The sequence below is a fragment of the Cynocephalus volans genome, chromosome 2 (genome assembly GCF_027409185.1).
Source record: "Cynocephalus volans isolate mCynVol1 chromosome 2, mCynVol1.pri, whole genome shotgun sequence".
NCBI lineage: Eukaryota > Metazoa > Chordata > Mammalia > Dermoptera > Cynocephalidae > Cynocephalus > Cynocephalus volans.
In genome coordinates this window covers 199,455,394-199,478,721 of record NC_084461.1, presented here as the reverse complement: position 1 = coordinate 199,478,721, position 23,328 = coordinate 199,455,394, and the positions used below count along the sequence as shown (strand labels likewise).

Here is a 23,328-nt window from a genome sequence, read left to right as displayed (position 1 = left end):
ACACATTTTTTACTAACTTATTGTTTCAACCAAGTTGTCCTCAGATTGGTGCCTCCCAAGTTAGGAGGATCACCAGAAGCACTTGGGGAACTTTAAAAAGATAAAGATTCTTCGGCTCTTCCCTCAGAGATGCTAAATCAGTGAAGCTGGAGTCAAGCCCGGAAATCTATAAATCTTTTAAATTCCTCAGGAAATAGGCACACTTAGAGACTGCTGGGGATTAGGAGCACTATGACCTTTTGAGAAAGTAAGCTGGCATATCTATCTAAATTTTAAGTGCACATCAATCAATTTTACTTCTAGGAATCTACTCTCAAAAAAAAAAGCAGAGTACCAAAAGGTATGTGCTTATAAAGATGTTGACTGCAACATTGCTTGAAATCATGAAAAAAAAAAAAAAAGACCGAGAGAAAGGAAGAACCCAGGTGTCTGTTATTAGGAGATGATTTGAATAAATTATGGGCCATCCATATATGAGGTTCTAAGATGCTAACGTTTAATATTTTACCTAGGAATTTGAAAAATGTCCTTGATATAAAAGTTGGCCACTTAAAGTACAAATATAATATTGACTTGTTTAAAAAATAAAAAAAATATAGATAAGGTAGATATAGATATTATAAAGATATAGATTTATATCTACCTATATATTATACATAGATATTACATATTCCTATATATTATATCTATATATAAATCTATATATAAATGGAGATATATATAAATGAGATGAAGATGAAACAAAAGATATAAAGATATATTTCTATAGATATAAATCTATGTAGATATAATATAGAAATGTATAATATCTACGTAATATATAGATAGATATAAATCTGTATGTCTGTATATCTATACCCATGTAGATTTGCATCTATAGATGAATACAGATAAGTATGTAATGTATGTCTTTATATTATATCTACTATAGATATATAGATATAGATATAGATGAGTATAGATAAACTATAAAGATATATATATATTTCTATGGATAAGCATAGGAAATATGTGGAAGAGTCTACACTGATAATAGTCACTAATTCAGGGGATCAGAACTAGAGGAGAGGAGCAGAGGAATGACATTTAAAATTTTTTAAATTTTATACAACCGCATTCTTCATTTTTTGAACTTTTACACTAAGTAGGCATTTATCTTGTTATTAAACAACAACAATTTTTGGCAAAAAGAAAAACAACCCTTCTGTTTGTCCAGGTTTGGGAACCAATTTCTTTTTTCCACTGAGTCCCATGGCATTCTCACAGTAATGCACAGACTAGCATCTTCCCTCAAGCTGTGGAAGCCAGCTCAGACCAGGTGCTCACCAGCTCGGCCCTCCCCAGCACCTGGGTGGAAGGTGCACAGCAGATCAGGCCTCTAGATTCACCCAGCATGGAGGAAAAAGGTGTCTCCTTCTAAATCCTATTCCCGGCAGAGATAAACTAGTGCTTCTTAAAGTGGGTTCTGTTCTTTTGGCTGCTGGTGGCTATGGGGATCTGAAGCCTTGACTACATTCCTAGGGCTACAAAGTGGGGGGAAAGGGGAAGGGGAGGGAGGTTGGGGGATAATTGGGTGGGGGACATGGGGTACAAAAGTAATTTCTGGTAATGGGTGTGCTGCCAGTAGTAATCTGGCACTCACATCACGGGTACGAGGGGTGACAATTAGCTTTGTATCTCATGAATATTCATAATAATAATTTAAAAAGTGGGTTCTGCCGTCTACTAGCCATGGGAGGTACTTTTCCAACAAAGGTTTCTGTGGCCACACATTTGAAGTAATGCTCCATCAGCTCTGAAACATGCCCCCAATTTCTTAAGAGTGACAAGGATATCATCATAGCCAAGTTCTCAGAAGTCCTGCAGAACATAGAAAACTGTTTAAAGTTTCCCAAACTATTTGTCTATGAAACTCTTTCAAACATAAACATTTTCCTTCCAGGGACATTTGTATTCTAATAAGAAAATCTTAGCATTCAAGGACTAACTATCTCCAGGGGAACTATCTAACCTCAGGCCCCAAGACTGAGATGAGAGAAAGAGTTTCGAACAGTGGTGGAAAAGGTTTTCTTGGTTCATCTGCCTCCCTCTAACTTAGCTGTTCCCAACATTCTAGGTAATTTCAACTGGACTGTAAATTCCTTCTGGGTGGGGCTATGTCACAGAACCTCCTGCAGGACCGAGCATACAGCCGATGCTTAATAATAAACGCTTACTGACTGATTCATTCTTTACCCCTTCCAGGCCCCTCATTCTTCTGCCTAAAGGGCAGAAGTGAGCTGTGGGTCTTAGAACTCTCAAGAAGAGGAGGTGACCTTCAACTTGCATACACAGAACCCCAGCACGTCAACCTAAGTTCCCACAAGCAGGTGGGTTTATTTCTCAATGACAAGACTGCCTCTCTGGCAGCCTCGGCCCCAATGCAGATTAAACCTGGCCAAGCCTTACTGTGCTGTCTTGAAGGTACTGCTCCCAGATCCCAGCCGTCAGCCCCTGTCCAGCATTGCAGGGCACATCCGGAGACACAATGATGTGATTGACCAGGGCTGACAGGTGGGTCCTCACGGTGGAAAGGTGTCTGCAGTAGGCAAGCCCTGTTGGGGAAAGGAGGAAAATGTCATCATCCACCATCCAATACCCCTCACCTTGTCTCAGGGAGTCTCCAAAGTGCTGTCCCACTCCCCATCTTATTGAATCCCCACAACCAGCTAATTCCCATCAGCCCCTTTTTCCAGACAAGGAAGGTAAGACTCAGAGGGCTGATGTCACTTACTGGCTTGACCACTTAATAGCTCTGTGACCCTGGGGAAGTCTATCACCTTTCCCAGCCTCAGACAGGGTGACAACACCCTGCTGTGCTAGAAGCCAAAGTATTTATTAATTCACAGACTGAAAGCAGAGGAGGAGCAGGAAGAAAGGGGATCTTTGACTCCTTGGGCTTCTCTGCCTCTGGATACTTCCAAGCCAGAGAGAGAGAAAATGAATGTGAGAGACTCCCATTCAAGTTGCAGCTGGATAAAGGCAGTCCCAGCAAGACAGTAACTGGGGAGATGCTGAGGGCACCCAGTTTGCTATCAAAGATGGCCCTGCACCCTTAAATGAATGCCCACCATCGTGCTACCCCTTATCTGCTCCATCCTGGGCACCTGGAGGGTGTTCAGCACAGTGCCTGGCATGTAGGAAGAACTCAGCATTTGCCAGCCAGTGCTGTTTGCTCTAACCATGCCCCTTCCTTCTGGCTTTCTTCCACCATCCCATCCTCAGTTCCCAGAGAGAACCCTGGACCTTCTGAAGCCCGAGGACTCACCTCTACCAACAATGGGGCTAACTGTAATAACGATGACAATGATGACAGTACAATAGCTAACATTTACATGGCACATACTACATGCCAAGAAGCTGTTCCCAGAGTTCACATAACTCATTTAATTCTCACCACAACCCTATGAAGCAGGTTCTATTATTATCTCCATCTTATAGATGAGGAAATCAAAGCACAGACTTGTTATGTCACTTACCCAAGTCACATTGCTGGAAAGGGTGGAGTTGGGATTTGAACCAAGGTCACCTGGCTTTAAATTTTGGCTCTCAATCTCCATCGGGGATGAGCCATATCATCTGACGACATCATTCCAGACCTATCTTGACCCCCATCCCTTCCTCCAGGAGGATCTTCCATTTGGGTCCAATAAATACTTGCCCAGTGCCTGCTTCATTCCAGGCCCTGTATTAGCCACTGAGGATAGGTGGCAATAGAAAAAGGCGAAACCTCAACCTAGTGGAGCTTAAGCTTTCCCTGCCTCTCCAGGCACCCAGGGATATAACCTGCACTGCTATTTCACAAGCCCATGTAGGTTGTATTAAGACTTTTTAGAATCCCTAAATACACATGTTTTATCTCTCCCTCTCTACTATGAGGCTGGGGAAATAAAACCTGCTAAGAGTGAACATATTAAAGAGGAAAAAACAAAGCCTTTGGAATCAGGCAGACCAGGGTTTGAGTCCCAGCTCGGCTGCTTGTCAGCTGTATGATGTTGGACAAGTCAATTCACCTCTCTGTGCCTTAGTTCTCATCTGTTAAATAGGGATCAGAATATCTGTATTAGGAATTTAATCTTTAAATTTTGGGGAATGAATCAGGCCACCTTACTCTTCTAATTTTGCACACAGGAGAACTGAACTGACATTTATTGAGCAACTATATGCAATATTAGGTTCTAGGGGCTTTGTACGTGCTTCTCATTCAATCCTGAAAACAAATTGTCCAAAGTGGGCCCTGGGATGCAGTGCTGATTAAACCAAATCCCTGCTCCCAAGGGGCTCCATTGCTCACTGCCGTCTCTTAGGACCCAGAGCTAAAATTTATCCCCAATCTGTAGATGAGAAAGTCGAGGTTCAGAGAGGTTAATGTAATTTCACCAAAACCAGACATCTAGGAAATAGAGAAGGAGAGGTTCAAACTCCAGAGCCAGGATCCTTCCCCTGATATTGCTGGCATACAGCAGACACTCAATAAAAGCTCCTTGGTAGACCATACTGTCAATGAAGACCTATACGCACATCCATAGAAGGCTCTGGAAAGGATCTGGTACTTCATATTGTCACAGAGAAGTTTCAGAGGAGCCCTGCAGGTAGAGAAAGAGGAAGATGCTTAGAACAGATCCACACACATCACAGGTTTTCTGGAGAGGAGCACAACTTGTTATTTCTAGAGGGCAGATTAACATCAGCCAGTCAGGGGACTGTAGAGAGGGCTGCTATGATTTCTACCCACACAGCATCATTGCCCCTTTTGTTATCAGTGCCCCAATTCCCCTTTGAGGAGTCATCCCTTCCATAACTTCATGTTCCTGTGATTTGGATGGGAATGACTCTACACAATACATGACCCAGGCTGGAGTCATAGTGACTGAGTCAGAGATGTGACACAACATGGGCCAATGAGAATGAGCCCTGGGACTTTTGTTAGAACTACTAGGAAACACATTCATTTTTCTGCTTGAGTTTCTTAGCCAGTGGGATATATGGCAGTGGCTGCCGGGAGTCACTTTTGTCACTGCATAGGAAGGGCCTGCCTGAGAATGAAACCATTGTAGAGTTAAGTAGAGCAAAGAGCTGAAAAATCAGAATGAGATTCCTGTTGTGAGCATCTGGATCCAGCCATGCCTGAAGCCATTGTGTCTCTGAACTTCTCAGTTATACCAACAATTTTTCTTTTTTAGTTGAACCAGTCTGAAGTGAGTTTCTCTCACTTTCAGTAAGAGTTCTGACTTCTAAAGTGAAGCAGCTGGACCAAACTGAGCCAACCTGGGATCCAGAGTCTGGCTGATTGCAAAGTAGTTGATGCCTCCTTGCATGGAAAATTTGGGGGCTTTTTTGGCTTAAAAAGGAGAGGGGGTAAGGCCCCGCATTTTTTGAGAAAACAAAAACTGCTGAAAAGCAGTGCTGTGAATTCTTGCAGAGGACAGGATAGAAGAATATCTGCATATTTATTCTGAGGATGTCTCAGAAAAAGCCAGGTAGACTGGGGAGGGAGTGCAGCTGAAATCCTCGAGCTATGCACATGACGACATTAAACATTAACGTGTCGCCCTTTGTGCTCTCAGGTTGGTGAGGCTGAGACTTGCTCAGGTTACATAAGAACAGCCACACACTGACAGCTGTCCTATAGTGGGCTTGGCTTTCTGCAAGATAGTGAGCTCCCCATCACTACAAGTGTGTAAGCAGATGCTATAAGAGGAGGCACTGGGTTAGAGCAGTATTTCTCAGTGGTCCATGGACCACCAGACCAAGAGTCATTTGGGGTTTCTCCAACATGTGGATTCCTGGGCCCTGCACAGACCTACCTAGTCAGGACCTCTAGGAAGTAATCCAGGAACCGGTGTTTTGCTACCTCCCCCAGGTGATACTTATGCACATTAAAGTTTGAGTATCTCCAGTTATATCAGTGCATCTCAAAATTAAAAGTAAACACATGATCTTAGGATTGTGTTAAATACAGATTCTGTTTCAGTAGGTTTGGGATGAGGGACTGAGAATCTGCCCAGGTAATGATGCTGGTTTAGACCACAATTGAGAAGCCTGGGGGTAGGTGACTTTAAAAATTTGATGCAGGCCCCCACCCCTTAAATCTTACAAAAGGATTCCATTCTCCCAGGCCAGGCTGGGCCAGTGGGAAACAAGACCAGTCTCACAAACTAGCTTAGTAGTTCAAAAGAGACAACAACTCTATGGGCAAGGAGAGAGATGAACTTGAGATTTAACTTCATACAATAAAACAAGAAGAGTCATTTATTGAACATTATCATGTGCCAGGTACCACATGCTGGCCTATTTAAATCATTATTTGATTTGTTCCTTACCATAGTCATATAGATTAGACATACACTTTGTAGAGGAGCAAACTGAGATGTATGTGGTTGTCATTAAGTAATATTTCTGGCTTCTGGTTTCCAGGCATATGGTAGGGCTGCACTTCCTGGCCCTTCGTAGGTGGGGCTGATGAGTTGTGAGAGGAAATGACATGTGCCTCTTTTGGATGTAACACTTGTTGATTCAAGCCCCTCCAGAGCTACCTTTCCCTCTGTCACTGTGACTGGCAACATCAAAGATGGTGGCTGCTCCATCAGCCAGGCCCTTTAATGTGGAGAAAGCAATGCTCCCAACTGACCCATGATAGACACACAGCATGCATGATAAATAAATCTTGCTGTAAAAAGCCACTGTGACTTCAGAACTGTTTGTTACTGTGACATCATAACTTCGTTTACCCTGACTGATAGATGTAAGTTCCAACAGCTAGGACTTCAGAAGGCCAATATTTAACCTGGGTTTGGTTGATTCCATAGCCTCTGTTTGCTCCTCTGAATTCAGTGCAGGCCAAGAAATGGGCACCACAAATCTTTGGTAAATCCTTCAGTTCCCTCTATCTACAGTTCAAGCCCCTCATACCTCTCATGGCTGCAGCCATTGGTTGAGCTGCCATTGGCTGAGCCACTCTGTGAACAGGATGAGCAGGAGGATTTCCGGGGACTGGGTTGCCATAGGGGTGGGAGGTTGCTCACGGAGACATCCATCAGATCCTGTGGGACTGTGGTATGTTAAAAAAGGAGCAAATAAAGAGCCCTGGTTAAGCCTGTGTGGGTCATAGAAACCTCACCCCAAAGCAAGCAGCTCACCCTCAGTCCAGCACAGGGATAGGAAAGACCCCGAATGTGACAGTAGGAAACAGCAACCCTGGTCATAGTCTGGCCTAGGTCCTTGGACCCATCCAATCCAACGAAAGCCACCACCAACATTTGGGGGCCCAAGCAGATGAGCAAAGCTGATGACAACAGAAGAGAAAGGAAGATAACAGAGATAGAGACCAGAACCAAGAAAACAGGCCCAATCCCAGAGCAGTAGGCCAAGCCTCACCATGTTGTCATCTAGTTGTGCTCACAGGATGCTGCAGGAAGGACGGGGAGCCTGATGGGTGCTTCTGGGGAAGGCTTATGGCTTCGAGCCCCCAGACCCAGTGGAATCCATGCTGCTGAGGGAGGAGGGCGTGGGCCCTGTCCGTGGTGCTGAACACACAGTCTGTCCACCAAGCGAGTCTCAAACAGATTGGCAACCACCCCAGAACCACACAGAAGGCTTGTTAACAAGCCGTAAGCCTGTCCCTCTCCCCTGGCCTACTGAATTAAAATCTCCTGAAGACAGAGCCGTCAAATCTGTATTTTTAAAACAGTTTTGATACAGCAGCCACATTTGAGAGACCCTGATGAAGTGATTCCTGACCAACAGCTCCCAGGATGTAGCACTCATATTTTCCCTTATATTTTTCTTTCCCAGCTTTGTGAAACTGCAGTGTCTGTAAATCTTCATAAAAAACATCCTGGTGACATATGCATTACAATTTCCATAGTAAACTTTCTGTATCTTGGCAGTTCTAGATTGGTGCGTTTCCTTTCTCTAGAACAGGACTATGTAAACGTTTTCTGTAAAGGGCCAGGTGGTAAATATTTTAGGGGTTGTGAGCCATTTGGTCTCTATCATACCTGCTCAACTCTACTGTAGTGCAAAAGTAGCCATAAACAAAATGTAAGCAAATGAGCATTGGTATGTTCCAATTAAACTTTTTAATGGACACTGAAATGTGAATTTCATATCAATTTCACATCACAAAATATTCTTCTTTTGATTTTTTTCACTCATTTAAAAATATAAAAACATTCTTAGATCATCAGCTGTACAGAACAAGGCTGGATTTGGCTCATGGGCCATAGTTTTCTAATCCCTGCTCTAGGAAATTGAGAGGTGCATATTTTCCCCATATGCCATGGCCCTGCAAGGACAATTAATAATAACTTGCCTCTTCCATTGGGCTCCAAGGGGAGGGGGAGTTGTGCACCTGGACTCACTTGTCATCAGAGCTGAGCGGTTGACAGGGTCAGCTGCTACCCATGGACAGAATGGAAAGCTGCCTACAGAATATGGTTCTTGCGGCCACTAAATATGGCTTGTTACACTATTCCTCTCCCTGGAGATTCATCAATGAGCTGGCCAAGAAAAACCAGCAAGCCCCTGTAAAATGTCCTAGAAAAACATCCCCAGGTCTTAGACAATCTCAGGGAAGCATGAGCAGTTTAGTTCAGGTATAGCAACTTTGCCTCTATCCCAGCCCCTCACTCCCATGCAGAAATCCCCAGTGGATCCCTTTGCTATTGAACCCACAACACTCCCAGCTGCCTTCTGCAGGGTGAAGGTAGACAGCACAAGGGTGTCATTTTGTCTTCTGCCTCCCTCTCCCTCAGAACCAAGACTCAAATGACAACATGGCAGAGGTGGCTGGCACCCAGCCCCTGGGGAAGAGGGGAGCCCAGACATTACTGGGGGGCTGCTCCTTCGGGCTTGCTGTGGGGAGGGTGGTGTCCCATCTGGTTTGTGCCCACCGAGTCCCCCTGGCCACCACCAGCATGGACTGGCCTCCAGGAACCATCATCCAGTCAGGGCCCACGGAGACAGGGGCAGTGCTGCCCAAGAGGTTGGGGGCAACTTGAGACACAAAATAAAAAGAACCGGTGAAGTGTAAGGTTGGAAGTGGGCAGGACACTGAGATGGCTGGAAGAACCAATTCCTTGGGGCTCAAACCCTTCTCCTGCCCTGCTGCTGTGATTGATTAGAGGAAGAAAGAATGCTGGTATTTATAATGTGCCTGCTATGTGCTGGGTGCTGGGCTAGACAGGGGTTTGTTTGCCTTATTGTCCTTAGTGACCTTGCAAGGGATGTATTTCTTTTCCCATTTTGTAGAAGAAAAAACTGAGGCTTGGAATGACAACACAACTTAATCACCCAAACAAAGCCCTGCCAGGTAGTAAATGGCATATCTGTTCTTTTTGCCTGAAGTCTCCCTTCTCTTTCTACAAACAACATCTATTGCTTAGTGAGTGCAGGCACTATCATTATCCCCTTTTACAGACTAAAAATCTGAGCCACAGAGTTTAAGCAACATGCCCAAGACTACCCAGCTAATAAGTGTGGAGCCAAGATTCCAACTCAGGGCATTTGACCCTGAGATCCTACTCATACCCCCTCATACTCAAAACCTCAGCTGATTTTCCATCGGCTGTAGTCTCCTCACACCATACATTTTCAACTGGGAAGTTTTGGTGATGTCTGGAGACATTTTTGGTTGTCACAACTTGGGGATTAGCCAGATGCTGCTGGACACCAGGGATGCTACTCAACATCCTATAATGCACAGGACAGCCCCTTACACAAAGGATTTTTCATCCCAACAGGTCAACAGTGCTGAGGTTGAAAAACCCTGCACTAGAACAGCACCATCCAATAGAAATATAATGGAGCCACATAACGCAATTTGAAGTTTTCTAGTAGCCACATTAAAAATGTAAGAAGAAGCATGTGAAACTAATTCCAACTACGTATTTTGTTTAACCCAGTATATCCAAAATGTTATCATTTTAGCATATAATCAATCATGTAAAGTTATTAATGAGATATTCTACTTATTTTATACAAAGTCTTCAAAACTGGTGTGTACTTTACACTTACAGCACATCTCAATTTGCACAACCACATTTCAAGCACTCAGTAGCCACATGGAGCTTGTGGCTACGATTATAGACAGTACAGAGACCATCTCAGCAACAGAGGAATCTGAAAGTGCCCCTATCTGACTGTGAAGCTGCTTAAATATTTTAGAACTTACCTTTGTCACCTCAGTGGACATGGGGCAGGCAAAGAACCAAGGAAATCACCCAAGACAGGGGTGATAAGACAGAAGGGTTGCATAGAACTATCTACGGCCACATCTTCCCTCCCACAGGGTGAAATTCTTTTATTATTTAAGGCAGGCATCTGCAAACTGTTTCCTGTAAAGTGCCAGATAGTAAATATTTTTTTATTTTATGGGCCATACAATCTCTGTCACTATGCATCTCTGCTGTTGTGGCATGAAAACAGCCACAGACAATATGTAAGTGAATGGATGTGGCTGCATTCTAATAAAACTTTATTTATAAAAACAGATAGTGGGTCAAATTTGGCCCACGGGAAGGGGTTTGTTGACTTCTGATTTAGGAACTACTTCTTAGAAGATGTCAGACCTCTCACAGACGAAAACCATAGGAAGATTGTTTTTGTTAACCTCAAGTGGCTCAGGCCCCTAAGAAAACCAACCAAGAATGGGGTCACCATTTCCACGTAGGTTGAATTTGACTTTGAGGATGAAGGTGGTAAAAACACAGTGCTCTCACCTGAGTGCAGATCTCAGCAATGCCAAGAATTAGCTGTGTGAACCAGTGGCTTAACCTATCTGTGCCTCAGTTTCCTCCTCAGCAAAATGGGGGATGATGATAACAATGGTACCTGTCTGAGGGAGGGCTATGGTGGGGATGAAATGAGTTAAGACATGGTGACAGTACAGAAGTGAGCCTGACACATGGCAGCACTCAATAAATGACACCTGCTATGGCTCACTGAGCACCTGCCAGGTATCAGGCCCCACACCAGGTGGCCAGGTATTTTATAAATCATGAGTCACTTGACCATACTGCAGTGGCAGAGCGGGATATGATGTATTCTTTCCTCCACCCGGGGCAATTTTGCTCCCCAGAGGACAGTTGGCTCTGCAGGCACTTCCGGTTGTTACGACTCAGGGGGGTGGGTTTGCTACTTGGCTTCTAGTGGGTGGAGACCAGGGATGCTGCTCAGCACCCTACAGTGCACAGGACAGCTCCTTACAATGAAATGTCAGCAGTGCTAAGGTTGAGAAGCCCTGTTCTAAATAAACGGACTTTGTTGGGGTTCCCTCAAAGGCAGACAAGGATGCAAGTGCAAGTAGTTTATTTGGGAGGTGTTCCCAAGAAGCACCGGTATGGGAGAGGTGAAGTGAGACAGGGACGGGAAGGCAGAGAGTAAAGGGTTAGTTACCAAGCAAGTTACTACTAGAGGCAACCATGCTTCATCTCCTGGGGCATCTGTGGGAGACACAGAGCGTACATTTCAGGGGGGTGAGGGAGCTGGCGTATTTATATGCCAACTGCTGTCAGTCATGGGCTGAGGGTTGCTCCAGGGAGGCATGATTCCTTGATGCCCCACCCATGTGCAGAAGGGACCCTGGTAGACAGAACATGTCCCCCCCCACATCCCCCAGGCAAAGAGACACTGAGGCAGGGAGCTGGCAGTCGAATGGCATGTACAGAATGGGAAATACCGGAGGGTGTGGGTGGGCGCAGCTGGCGTCTGTTCTGCTGGCTCACGTCAACCCACAAGAGGATAATATGGATAGTACCCAAGTAAATAAAACATACAGGACCCAGCCTGGCTCCCAGCAAGAGTGTACAAACTATTTGCTGGATGAGAAACTGTGGAAAGAGTTTCCTGGGAAGGCAGTAAGAGATCTGGCCCTCTCTAATTAACCAGCTCTCTAGTGGGGTGTCTTAATTAATGTCAGTTTTCACAAGAGTGGGAAGTCCAGGTTCTTGGGAAACAGAACAGAAGCTGGCCCAGCATCCTAGGGGATTTCACCCTAAAGAATGGAGCCTTTTCAGTGTTGGAGCTGGAACAGCCTTGGTATTGGGCAAGGGCTGTGTGAGCCCTGGTACCACAGAGAGGTTGGGAGGGCTTCAAACCCTGATACTGGACAAATGTGGTAATGAAAACTTCAGGACACTCTGTAGCAGTTAAGTGACACAGAAACATGAGGCTTTGCTACTAGCTGGTCACAAAGCACTATGACAGGTGAAAACATAGGCTAACCCGAGCCACATAAGATCTTACTGCCAAGCCTGCCCCACACCCAGATCCGACTCAGTGGGGGATGAGAGACAGGGCATTAAATGGCCTGGCACAATTAGTCCAAACTTGCTGAGGAGGACATCTCCTCTCAGTGAGTCCCTCACTGCCCAGCATGTGGTCACTTAAGCAAAAGGAGGTTCAGATCCATTATCCATTGAATGGGAACAACAGGGCTGCTGAGGGTTAAATAAAATGAGGTGAGCAGAAAGAACCTGTAACTCGTATAGATTTGTTTAACAGACAAACATACAACACTTAATAAGTGCCAGGCCCCTTCCGAGTACTCCTCAAATATTAATTTATTGAATCCTCACCGTAGCCCCATGATAATGATAATCTTAATAGTAACAGTTTCCATTAGCTAAGCATCTATTCCATGGCAGTCACCAGGCAGACTGACGCCTATCATCATCTCGTGTGCTAGCGCGTAGGGCATTACTTCCCCTCTTATTACCACTTACTGACGGCCTACTGTGTGCAAGGCCTTATTCCATGGGCTTTACATTGATCACCTCATTATCTCTTTGAATCCTTACAATAACAACAACTATGTGATAGCAGCTAACATTTGAATGTTCCCTGCATGCCAAATGCCTTATCTCATTTAATCCTCACAACAACCCTATAAAATAGGTGCAACAGACATCCCCATTTTGCCGATGAGAAAACTGAGGCACAGATGGTGAAGTGACTTACCCAAGATCCTCCAGAATTCCAGAGCCCATGCCATTGCCATTACTGCATGCTACCTCCCACTGACTGGCATCTTTTTTAGCTAAGTAGAGTGATTATTTGTTCTCATTTGGGGGGAAATCAAGGCTGCCAAACTACTGACATACTGATCCCAGGTCCCCTGCTGGCCCCAAAATCCAGACTTCACATCTTCCAGTGCCAAACACCTGGAGTCGATTTTAGGATCAGTTAGCACATGGATCCCTGGGGCCCAGGGACAGGGCGGCTTACCAAATTCAGACTGCATGCCGGGGTAGATGATCCTGAACACATAGTCTGTGGCCTCGTCCTCTTCCTTGTCTGAAGATGTGGACTCGGAAGAACCCTGAGGGCTTCGTTTGCGCAGTTTGGGAAACACTTTGCCCTGAAAGAACATGTCCCAATGCAAGGTCCCTAGGACATACCTGTCCCCACAACCTGTACACCCCGAGGGGCTTGGTGGGGAGTGCATGAGTCCACAAAGCCACATAAGGGCACACAGGCAAGAGTGACCAGTCCCCATGACTGGCCCCCACCCCAGCCTCCCTGGGCCCCTATGATCACTCACCTTCCCCCGCTGGGACCACAGTGGCGGGTCCAGCTGCCCATGAGGGAGTAGCCCATTCTCCAGGCACGAGAGGAATTGCAGGAGGTGCCCACCCTTGGGGAAGCGGAAGGGTGGCCTCTGGATCCCGTCCTGGCTGACCAACACCACTGTCCCGCCGCTGTCCACTGCCACCACGATCAGCCAGAGAAGACCCAGCAGGAAGTCATTTTGAGGCATGGTGACAGGACCCTCCCTGCAAACACATCCCCTCGGGTGCCAAGCCAGATCTAGGGGTCCTGCTCTGGAGTTCTAGGAGAAGCTGGGCAAAAGGCCAGGGTAGTTTTTACGTCCCCTGAGTACCTCTCATCCCAGCCACCATCCATCTCTGATTAAGGAACTATGGGACAAGGTAAAAAAGAGTGTAGTTGGCCCCCTAAATTTACCTAGCACAGAAAAAAGATGCCCCCAAACACCCTACGCTCCTCAAAAATCCTTTACAAATCTACCTGAACTATTTCTGTATGGAGGCTTTTCAGGGCAGTAGTTGATTCTAGCTAGCACATATTGAGTACTTACTGTATACAAGCACACTAAAGGCACTGTCTTATTGTAATACTCACAAAAGCCCTATGACTCATATCTATTATTGCCTATTTTACAAATAATGAAACTGGTGCTCAGAGAGGTTAAGTAACTTCCCCAAGGCCACACAGCTGATGAGTGGCAGAGCCTGGATATGCACCCATGTCTGTCTCATTTAAAAGGATTAAGCCACTGTGTTTTGTGCCTTGGCAAGGCACAGACCACTTGTTTTGTAAAGCAGGATGTCCCTCTGCTTGTTCTGACTTTACCTTCCAGCTTTAAAGGAGTACTGCTGTTACTGATCCCAGATGTTCAGGGACCTGACTTTGGAGTCACAAAGACCTGGGTTGAGTTCAGGCTCAGGAGCATACAAGCTGTCTGACTTTGTGCCATGCTGCTTCCTCACCTCTAAAATGGGAATGGTGTCACCCCTACCACTGGGTTGTTGGGACGATTAAATAACATGCATGTGAATACTCAGCACTGTGCTTGGCACATTATAAATGCTCAACAGGTGTCAGCAACTAACACCATGGGTTTGATGCTGAGCCCATAACATACATCACTTGATCTTCACAACAACCTCATGAGAAGGTGCTGTTGTGATCCCCATTTTACAGATGAGGAAACCAAGGCTCAGACAGGTGAAGTCACTTGCCTGAGATTGCATGTAATATGAGATGCTCATACATTGCCTCATGATGCTAACAAATGGGCAGGAGTAGAGGAACACAGGGATCCAAGAGGAACACCCAGCCCCCTGCTGTCCCCACAATCTCTACCTTGCTGGTGGCAGTGCAGGTAGACAATCTCCTCCAAGCGGATGGTCATGGCATAGTCCCAGTAGACACTAGAAGGGGAGGAAGCGTTAGGCTTGCAGGATGCCTACCTACCTCACTGTGGGAAGGGGCTCAGGAGGCCAGGAGACCACACCACAGGCTCCTTCACCCTTCTCGCCAGGACCCACCTGTCCCCAATATCTGTGTCCCAGCCTGCCCAGACTCTATCTCACCTTCTTCTGGTCCCAGCACCCCAACTTTCCAAGGGAACCACCCTCCCCTACCCCCAGTCTATATAGCTGAGGTGAGGCTGTTCATGTGAGCAAGTGCTTAGGTCACTGACTTTGTCTCAACTAACTCATTCCCTAACTCCAGGCCACCATAGGCAGGAGCTAGAATAGCCACCCTGCAGCCTTGACTTTACGGATCCCAGCAGCATCAGCCAAGGGCTTCTCTGAGCCTCACTTTCCTCATCTATAAAATTGGGACTAAAACTACCGCGAGTGTTGCTGTGAAAATTAAACAGAATCACATATTTGAAGGCTTCAACACAGAGCTGATACATGAAAAAAAAGTACTTGGGAAATGGTCACAGTGATTATTAATTTAATTGTTTCCATTTCCAGCTCAAAACCTAATGCTGTCCTGAAACAAATTGCTTTTCCGATCAGAACACAATGGGAGGTGGAGGCCACAGGAACTTGGCTTTGTGGCAACCACGGGAATGTGCCACTCAGATCTCCTTCAGGAGACCTTGTCATGGGGAGCAGAGTTGACAGACAACTTCAGAAGCCACCGCTCTGGATCTAGGATCTACCACAATGTTCGCACCAAAGCCATGATTCTTTGGGGCTGCTCCCAGCCAGGAACTGAGCATGCGGGGGTGTTGGCATGAGCCCATTCCTATGGGACAAGGGACTCTTGTAACAGTCAACAGTCAATTGGGGACTTCCCATTGGTCTGGCCAAAGGTTCTCAGAGCTGTGCTGTGTCCGAGACTCTTCTTGCCTGACCTCCTTCCTTTCCCTTGCCCTTCACATCGTGGTGGTCTGAGCCTCTCTTTCTATTCCTGCCCCTCCCTTACCCTGAACATGTGCTTCCCCAATAAATCTCCTGCTTGTCCAATCCTATCTTGGCACCTGCTTCGTGGCAGACCCAAACTAACACAGGCTTCAATGTCAGACAGTATTCAAATCCCACTTTGGCCACCTACCTTGAGCCAGTTCCTACTTCCTTCTGGGCCTCAGTTTCCCTGGCTGTGAAATGAGAAGTTTGAAACTCCTTCCTGCCCAGGTCTGTACCAGAATCAGCCTCACCAGGTTCGTAGAAGTGAAAAAGACCGAGGACAGTCAAGTGCACAAGAATGGCAGCCTCCGCTGAGCCCCTCACGTGCCCAGTCTAGCCAGTGTGCCCTTCCCTGGGCTCCCACAGCCCCGTGCGCCTGCCACACAGGGTTGCAATTGTCCGTTTTTTCCTCTAACTCCCCAAAGGGTGCTGAACACCCAGAGAGGGGCTTGGTTTCACTTACTTCTACATGATGCAAAGAGAGTGTTCAGAGTGAATAGTGAATGCTGAGCCCTGGGGATGCCCAGTAAACAAAGCAACTCTCCAACCACCCCCAGCTGCCAGCATGGAAGAGCTCTGTGGCCACAGTGCCTTTGGATCCATGGAAGTAATGTCAGCAACCCCCATGACTGAGGGCCCTCTCCAGGTGCCAGGTTTCCTGCTACGGGCTTTACATGCATTTTTTCACTGAATCCTCCCTGCATGCCTACTCAGAGTTTACACTACTACATCTCCGTTTCACAGATGAATAAACTGAGGCTCAGGGAGATAAAGCTGATTGCCCAAGGTCATTCAGATGAGAAGAAGAAAGAGCTAAGCTTCTGTTTTTGTTTTACATGTTTTAACAGCTCTATTAAGGTATAATTTACATACCATAAAATTCACTCACTGTAAGTGTACAGTTTGATGAGTTTGATGAATAAATGTATACATTGGGCAACCATCACCACGATCCAGTTGTAGAACATTTCTGTCACTCCCAAGAGATCCCTCTTGCATGTTGGCAGTCTGTCCTTTATTTTCTCCTCCAGCTCTAGACAAACACTAATCTGCTTTCTGACTCTATAGATTTGCCTTTTCTGGATATTTCACCTAAATGGAATCCTACTATATGTGGCCTTCTGCGGCTGGCTTCTTTCACTTAGCATAACGTTTTCAAGGTTCATCCATGTTGCAGCGTGTATCGGCACTTTATGCCTTTTTATGGACAAATAATATTCTGTTGCATGGAGAGACCACATTTTGTCTATCCATTCTTCAGTCGATGGACATTTGGGTTGTTTGCAGTTTGGGGCTTTTATGAATAATGCCATTATGAACATTTGTGTATAAATTTCAGTGTGGACATCAATTTTCATTTCTCTTGGGTAGATCCCCAGGAGTGGAATTGCTAGGTCATGTGTAAAGGTTTGTTACAAGAAACTGTCAAACTGGCTTATAGAGTGGTCATCCTACCAGCTCTCCCAGGCCAAGAGCATCTCCTCAGCCCCTCACTGTGTCTCAGGGAGGATCTCCTGATAAAAAAATTCCAAAATCTGGCTGTAGCTGAATAATCAGGCGCAGCCTGGGACTAACTGTACCTCCCACTGACCGTCTCTGAGGACAGATGGTGACCTCTGAACAGGAAGTGACCAGCTTAGTGAATTTTATTCATCCCTCCAAGGTCTGCTGTTAATCACACTGAGGCTTGACATTAAACAGAACACAACAATAATGTTCTGGTTATATTTCTTAAAAATAAAGTCCTTACTTTTTTAGAGGTGCATATTAAAATATTTACAGATGAAAACATATGATGTCTGCATGTTGCTTCAGAATAATATGTAGGGGGGAGAGGATATGTGGATTACCATTAGGGCTGGGTGATTGGTACCAGAGTTCTGTTCATTTTTAGGTTAAAAATTCTTTATCATAAAAAGTTTTTTAAGAAAGCAAGAAAATGTAAAAGAAAAATAAGATTGGACGTGAGCTTGGAGCAGCCAAAACCATTGCTTCTCCTCCCTACCAACAGCTGAGACTCCTAAAGGTGCAATGGTTGGGCTGGCCACACCTGTGACTTAGGCATCCCTTTATTCTTTAAAGCCTTCCCTAATTTTGCTAGAACACAGGCATTGTAGCAGGAAATCCCCTGTCCCAGGACTTTTTTCGAGCATGACTCCAAAGCCTTTGCTGGGTCTTATAAATTGCGGATACCATAGGAAGCACAGCCCTGGAGCAGATACCCACTAACATCTCCTGTCTCCTTTTCTACTGGGTAATGGGAAAGGGTGACAGGAGACTGGGGAATATTCTGCCATTTGTGGGCTTACAAGACCTTTGTAAAGACCTCTCTCTCTCTGGGTGGTGTTTTGACCAGGGTATTGCCTAACCCCTATACCTGAAGATTCTTTCAGTTAGTTTCAGATCCTTCTGAGTCTCTGGGTTACCCATGAGGCCACAGTTGCAAGGAGGCTGTGCCAACTGGCCCTAACAACCAGCAGAGTAGTGGGCAGAGGCAGGGCACAAGCCTCCCCCTGTCAGGAGGATAACTTCCCTGTGCCAAGGGGAATGGAGGAACCCAGGGGACACACAAGGGACACAGTACCCTACCTCTTCTCATAGTCCAGGTCCCCCACAGATCCATTCATCAGCTGGTTGGGCGTCCACTTCAAGGTCATGATGTCAGCCGTCTGGTGCAGGGACAAGTACCCTGGCACAGCCTCCATGTCATCCCTCTGCAGAGAGAGGAGAACTCAGGTCTGGCCATGGTGCTGGAGTCACAGTGAACAGAGGCCCTGGCCCATTTGACTCAAGCACATATTACCAGGATCGAGAGGTTGCATTAGTCCCTTCAAGGCCATGGCCATTTGGAAAGCTCTAAACCTCCTTCCAGGTGGCCATGCTAAGCAAAGCCGTTTGCAGCCAACTTTCCAGCATGGGTTTTGCAGATTCCAGCTATGAAAGATGCACACCCCCCCACCTCCACACTCATGCCTCCCTCAAGATTGAGGGGCTCTGCCCCAAAGTTCCTTTAGAACCAGGAAGGGGTCGTAGTCTCTCTTAATGTCACCCTTTTTAAAACAGAAGGCATTTATCTCAGCCAGTCTTAAAGGAGAAAGAGGTGGCAGCCAAGCTCTATATCCCATCCCACAGACATTACCCAGAAGCCTCCTCCCCAAATACCCCCCTTACCCCCAACCCAGAAACCAGACCCTTTGCTTTCCAGAATTTGCCTACAGGCTTCTCACCCTTTTGGTTTTATCCCAAGTGGGTGGAGAGGGGGTGATGTCACCATCCCTTTTACACAGAGGAGGCAGCCCCTCCACCAAATTCACCTGAACAGCAGAGACAAACAGTTAAGGTCTTCTGAGCACCAAGTGCGGACCGAGCATGACTCAGTCTCCACACACACGGTCTCTGTTGAACCCCACATGCTTATTATCCCATGGGGAACGTCATCGCAGTGTGTCATCGATCCTAAAACGCGTATTTTGTGTTTTCACATTTTAATGAACCTGAAGTGGGGATGTGTCATAATCAGTGGCATCTCACAACTGTGATGTACTTGGCATTGGCTGAGCGTGGGCAAACTCGGTCACAGCTGTTCATACTGTTGTCTCTTTTATTAAGTTTTGCCCGGTCGTCACTTCACATGTGGAGTATAGGTGCTATCTTAAATGTCTTCAGAAAGATCATACTGTGATTCAGCCTTAAACTGAAAAGTTATTGTGAACACAGAAAGGCTGGGAACAGAGCATTGGAGCGCTGATGTGATATTGGTGAAGCAGCCACATTATCCATCCCTGCAGGGAGGCACACAATTCCAGATTTTCTTGCAAAGCAGCAACCAAGTGCTTTACGGGACTTAAGACCCATCTCAGAGATGAGAGTGGACACTCTTGCAAGAAATGCTGCACTTCCTACACTTTCGGATCAGGGGTCACCAAACGTTTTTGTGTAAAGGGCCAGATAGGGAATATTTTTGGGCTTTGTGAGTCATTTAGGCTCAGTTGCATCCACTCAGTTCTGCCATTGTGGCCTGAAAGCAGTTATAGACAATACAGAAACTAATGGTTGTGTCCATGTTCCAGTAACAACAAAACTTTATTTACAAAAACAGGTGGATGGCTGCATTTGGTCCTTGGGCTATAGTTTATTGATCCCATCTCTTGACTGAACAGAAAAAGAAATGTGGAAAAATAAAGGCCTCAGTGATTAAGTTGAAAAGTGATATGGAAGATTGAACTCAACTGTGAAGAAGCTTTAGAAATATCTTAACTAATGTATTTCAATTATATTTTCACTTGTGTGTTCTTATAAGACTGAAGTATGATGTAAAACAAACAAACAAAAAAAACTATGTTCAAACAAGTTTCAACAACCTCTTTCAAAAAGTGGAAGTTAAAATTTCCAAGTAGTAAAAAAACACTGTACATAATCTAAATAATCTAAATAGCATTTAAAAATTTTTGATGATTGTTTAAAATGGTGCATCTTAAATACATGGCTCATTAGATTTAGTGAAATAGGGCCTTGTACCCATTGTGGTGCAGACGCTGGGCTCAGAGGGAGAAATGACTTGGTCAGTGTCACCCAGTGACTGAAACTGTGGCTGCAGGGCTAGAGTGGCTGCTGGTTCTCTCTCTGCTTCCTCCCAGCTGAGACCAAGCACCACGCTGACTCTGTGACCAAATGACCCCAGGGAGGGGACGGCCAAAAAAGACACTATGTGAGGGTGGGGGCTGCATGTGCCTCACTCACCACCTTGGAGCCTGGTCCTATGCTGAGGCATGGAAGGTAACTGATAAATGGCACAGTCTCTGGCACCAGCTGACTTAAATTCAGATCATAACTCTGCTCCGCTCTTCACCTATATGGATCTCAGTATTATCATCCCAATAATAATAATACCAACCTTACAGGGTTGTTGTGAGGTTTAAATGAGTAGATACAGTTAAAAGCACTTTACACAGTACCTGATGCATAGGAAGCACTCAATAAATATTAGTCATGAAGATGACTATCTTGATGACACATCCATCTAGCACAGAGCAAGTGAGTGTAAAGCTTTGCTGAATGAGTGGGAACAATAGTGAAAGGATGAATAGAAGGCTGGGTGGATGGGTGGATGGATAGATGATTGGAAAATCAATGGACACATGGATAGATAGATATAAAGATGGATAGATGGATGGATGAATGGGTGGCTATAAATAAAGACAGAGAAATAAATGAATGGTGGGTGGATGCATGGATAGAGGGATGGATGGATGAGGGCCTAGAGAGAGCTGACTGGTTGGCTGGCTGGAGATACTGGCAGATGAATGAATGAATGGGTAGATGGAAATACTGGCATATGAATGGATAGATGGAAGAAGATATTGGCAGATGGATGAATGAATGGATGGATGGTGGGTGGATGCATGTATGAATGGATGAGCAACCTGGAGCCAGAAGAACTCCTCCTCTTTAATCTGGAACCAGATCCTCAGTGCAAGATGGGGACCTGAGATGAACTCTCACCGGCTGAACCAAAACGTTGTTCTTGCCATACAGCAGGGTGGCACGGGAGTTCTGATGTAGGGACTCCACATAGTCACGGGCAGAGAGGGATGGCCGGTCATCCATGCTGCCACTCGAATGCCTCTTCTGGATCTGGTAGTGTGAGGGGAGATAGGGGGATTACCTGCAGAGCTTCTACTGTGTTCCCTGCCCCCATCCCAAGGCCCTCCCACAGCCCCCGTGCCCAGCCCACTCACACAGAGGGTTGGACGCTTGGTGGGCGAGTCCTGCCGCAGGTGTGAGCTGTGGATGCGGTGCCTCTGGACCAGCTCATCAGCTGAGGGGTCAGTCCAGAAGTGATCTGCAGTCTTCATCTTTGTGTACTCTAGGGCACAGGGCCCCACTGTGGAGCATATGGGGGCTGGGAATCCACAGCCCTGGAAAGTCCACCTTCCTGTCTACCCCGACATGGGCCACCCATTTCACTACCCATTCTCTCCATCCAGCTAGGATGACCCACAGTCCTGCAAAGGAGAGATCAGAGCAAGACCCTGGGAGCAGAACACTGAGCAGGTAAGTTTTCATGGGTGAGGGTGGATGGGGATGAGAGAGGACCTTCGGAGGTGCCCCTGAGATCCAAGACCAGAGGTCTAGATGAAGTTCAGAGCACTGGACCACTTACCCAGCAAAGACGCAAGGATAGGGCCATCCACAGGGTCCATCAAGAGAGCTTCTTTCTCATAGTATTTACTAGTAAGAGAGGAAAGAACATGCAGGTTTGGGTAGACACCAGCAGAGGGCACACATCGACGGGCTGGGTTCAATCCCAGCCTGTCACTCTGCTACCACTCAGAACCTCATCTGCCCCATCTGTAAATTGGGGATAATAATAATACACCTCATAGGGCTGTTGGAAGGACTTTTGAGAGAGACAGCAGATGAGAGGCACTTAGCATAATGCTCGGTGTGTACTTCCTTACTACATGGTCATGACACAGCCTTTATGAGAGTAACAGGAATAATAATTAGGAGACAGCCGGGGACTGGCTGATTCTGTCTGCTTCTACTGAATCTTCCATTTGAGACAGGATGTTGCTTAGAGACTCAGATGAAGTCTGCCCTTCTATTACTGAGGCAATAAAATGCTGTTCAGCTATGGAATGTACTGAACAGGCTTTCCTGCCCTGATAACACTTGCCTGAGATGCTAAAAAATGCTCCCTGGAACTGGCTCTTCAAAATAATATGTGATGCCCTCAATACAATGTTTGTGCTGAATGTTTTTGGATTTGTTTGAGTTGTTGTGTAGTGGTTCCTAATTTCTTGAAAACTCACATAGTCTAGAAACTAACAGAATTTTAAGGTTGGAAAGGACCTCATTCTGACCTCCCAAGGATCTCAGGCCCAGAGAGGGTAAGTGACCTGCTGGAGGCCACACAGCAGGCAGATGCAGGCTTGGGCTACATCCAGCTGGCTTTGCTCTCACCATCATATAACTGGGGGTAAAGGACACAGGGTCTGAAGTCAGACAGATGGGGTGGAAGCCCAGCTCAGCCACTCCCTGCCTTGCTGTGTGTCCCTGGGCAAGAGATTCCCTCTCTGATCATCAGCGTCCTCAGCTGTAAAATGGGAAGGATGACAGAATTTGCCTGCCGGGGTAGTTGGAAGGATCAAACAACAACCTGCCTGTATAGCAACAGCACTGAGCCTGACATCAGGAAATTCTCACTCAGGTGGCAACATCACTGTAATCTTTATCCAAAAGAAATCTATCAACCAAAATATTGGATGAGGCAGAACTGACATGCCCCGGACTTGCTCAATATCAAGTTTATATATTTTGGTGTCAAATATGAAGATAA

The 23,328-nt window shown here is 46.0% G+C and overlaps 1 protein-coding gene across 1 annotated transcript in view; it reads right to left on the bottom strand.

Annotated features, from left to right (window-relative positions):
* SGSM1 (small G protein signaling modulator 1) overlaps positions 1 to 23,328 on the bottom strand; it is a 59,352-nt gene that overhangs the window by 23,128 nt on the left and 12,896 nt on the right. Inside the window, exons 5-15 of the mRNA XM_063087740.1 lie at positions 22,150 to 22,217; positions 21,725 to 21,870; positions 21,489 to 21,620; positions 18,576 to 18,700; positions 14,926 to 14,993; positions 13,583 to 13,746; positions 13,267 to 13,399; positions 8,872 to 9,036; positions 6,952 to 7,090; positions 4,561 to 4,625; positions 2,449 to 2,594 (exon numbers count right to left, since the gene is read on the bottom strand). Coding sequence (XP_062943810.1) covers positions 2,449 to 2,594; positions 4,561 to 4,625; positions 6,952 to 7,090; positions 8,872 to 9,036; positions 13,267 to 13,399; positions 13,583 to 13,746; positions 14,926 to 14,993; positions 18,576 to 18,700; positions 21,489 to 21,620; positions 21,725 to 21,870; positions 22,150 to 22,217 — 1,351 coding nt within the window. The remainder of the gene's footprint in view (positions 1 to 2,448; positions 2,595 to 4,560; positions 4,626 to 6,951; positions 7,091 to 8,871; positions 9,037 to 13,266; positions 13,400 to 13,582; positions 13,747 to 14,925; positions 14,994 to 18,575; positions 18,701 to 21,488; positions 21,621 to 21,724; positions 21,871 to 22,149; positions 22,218 to 23,328) is intronic.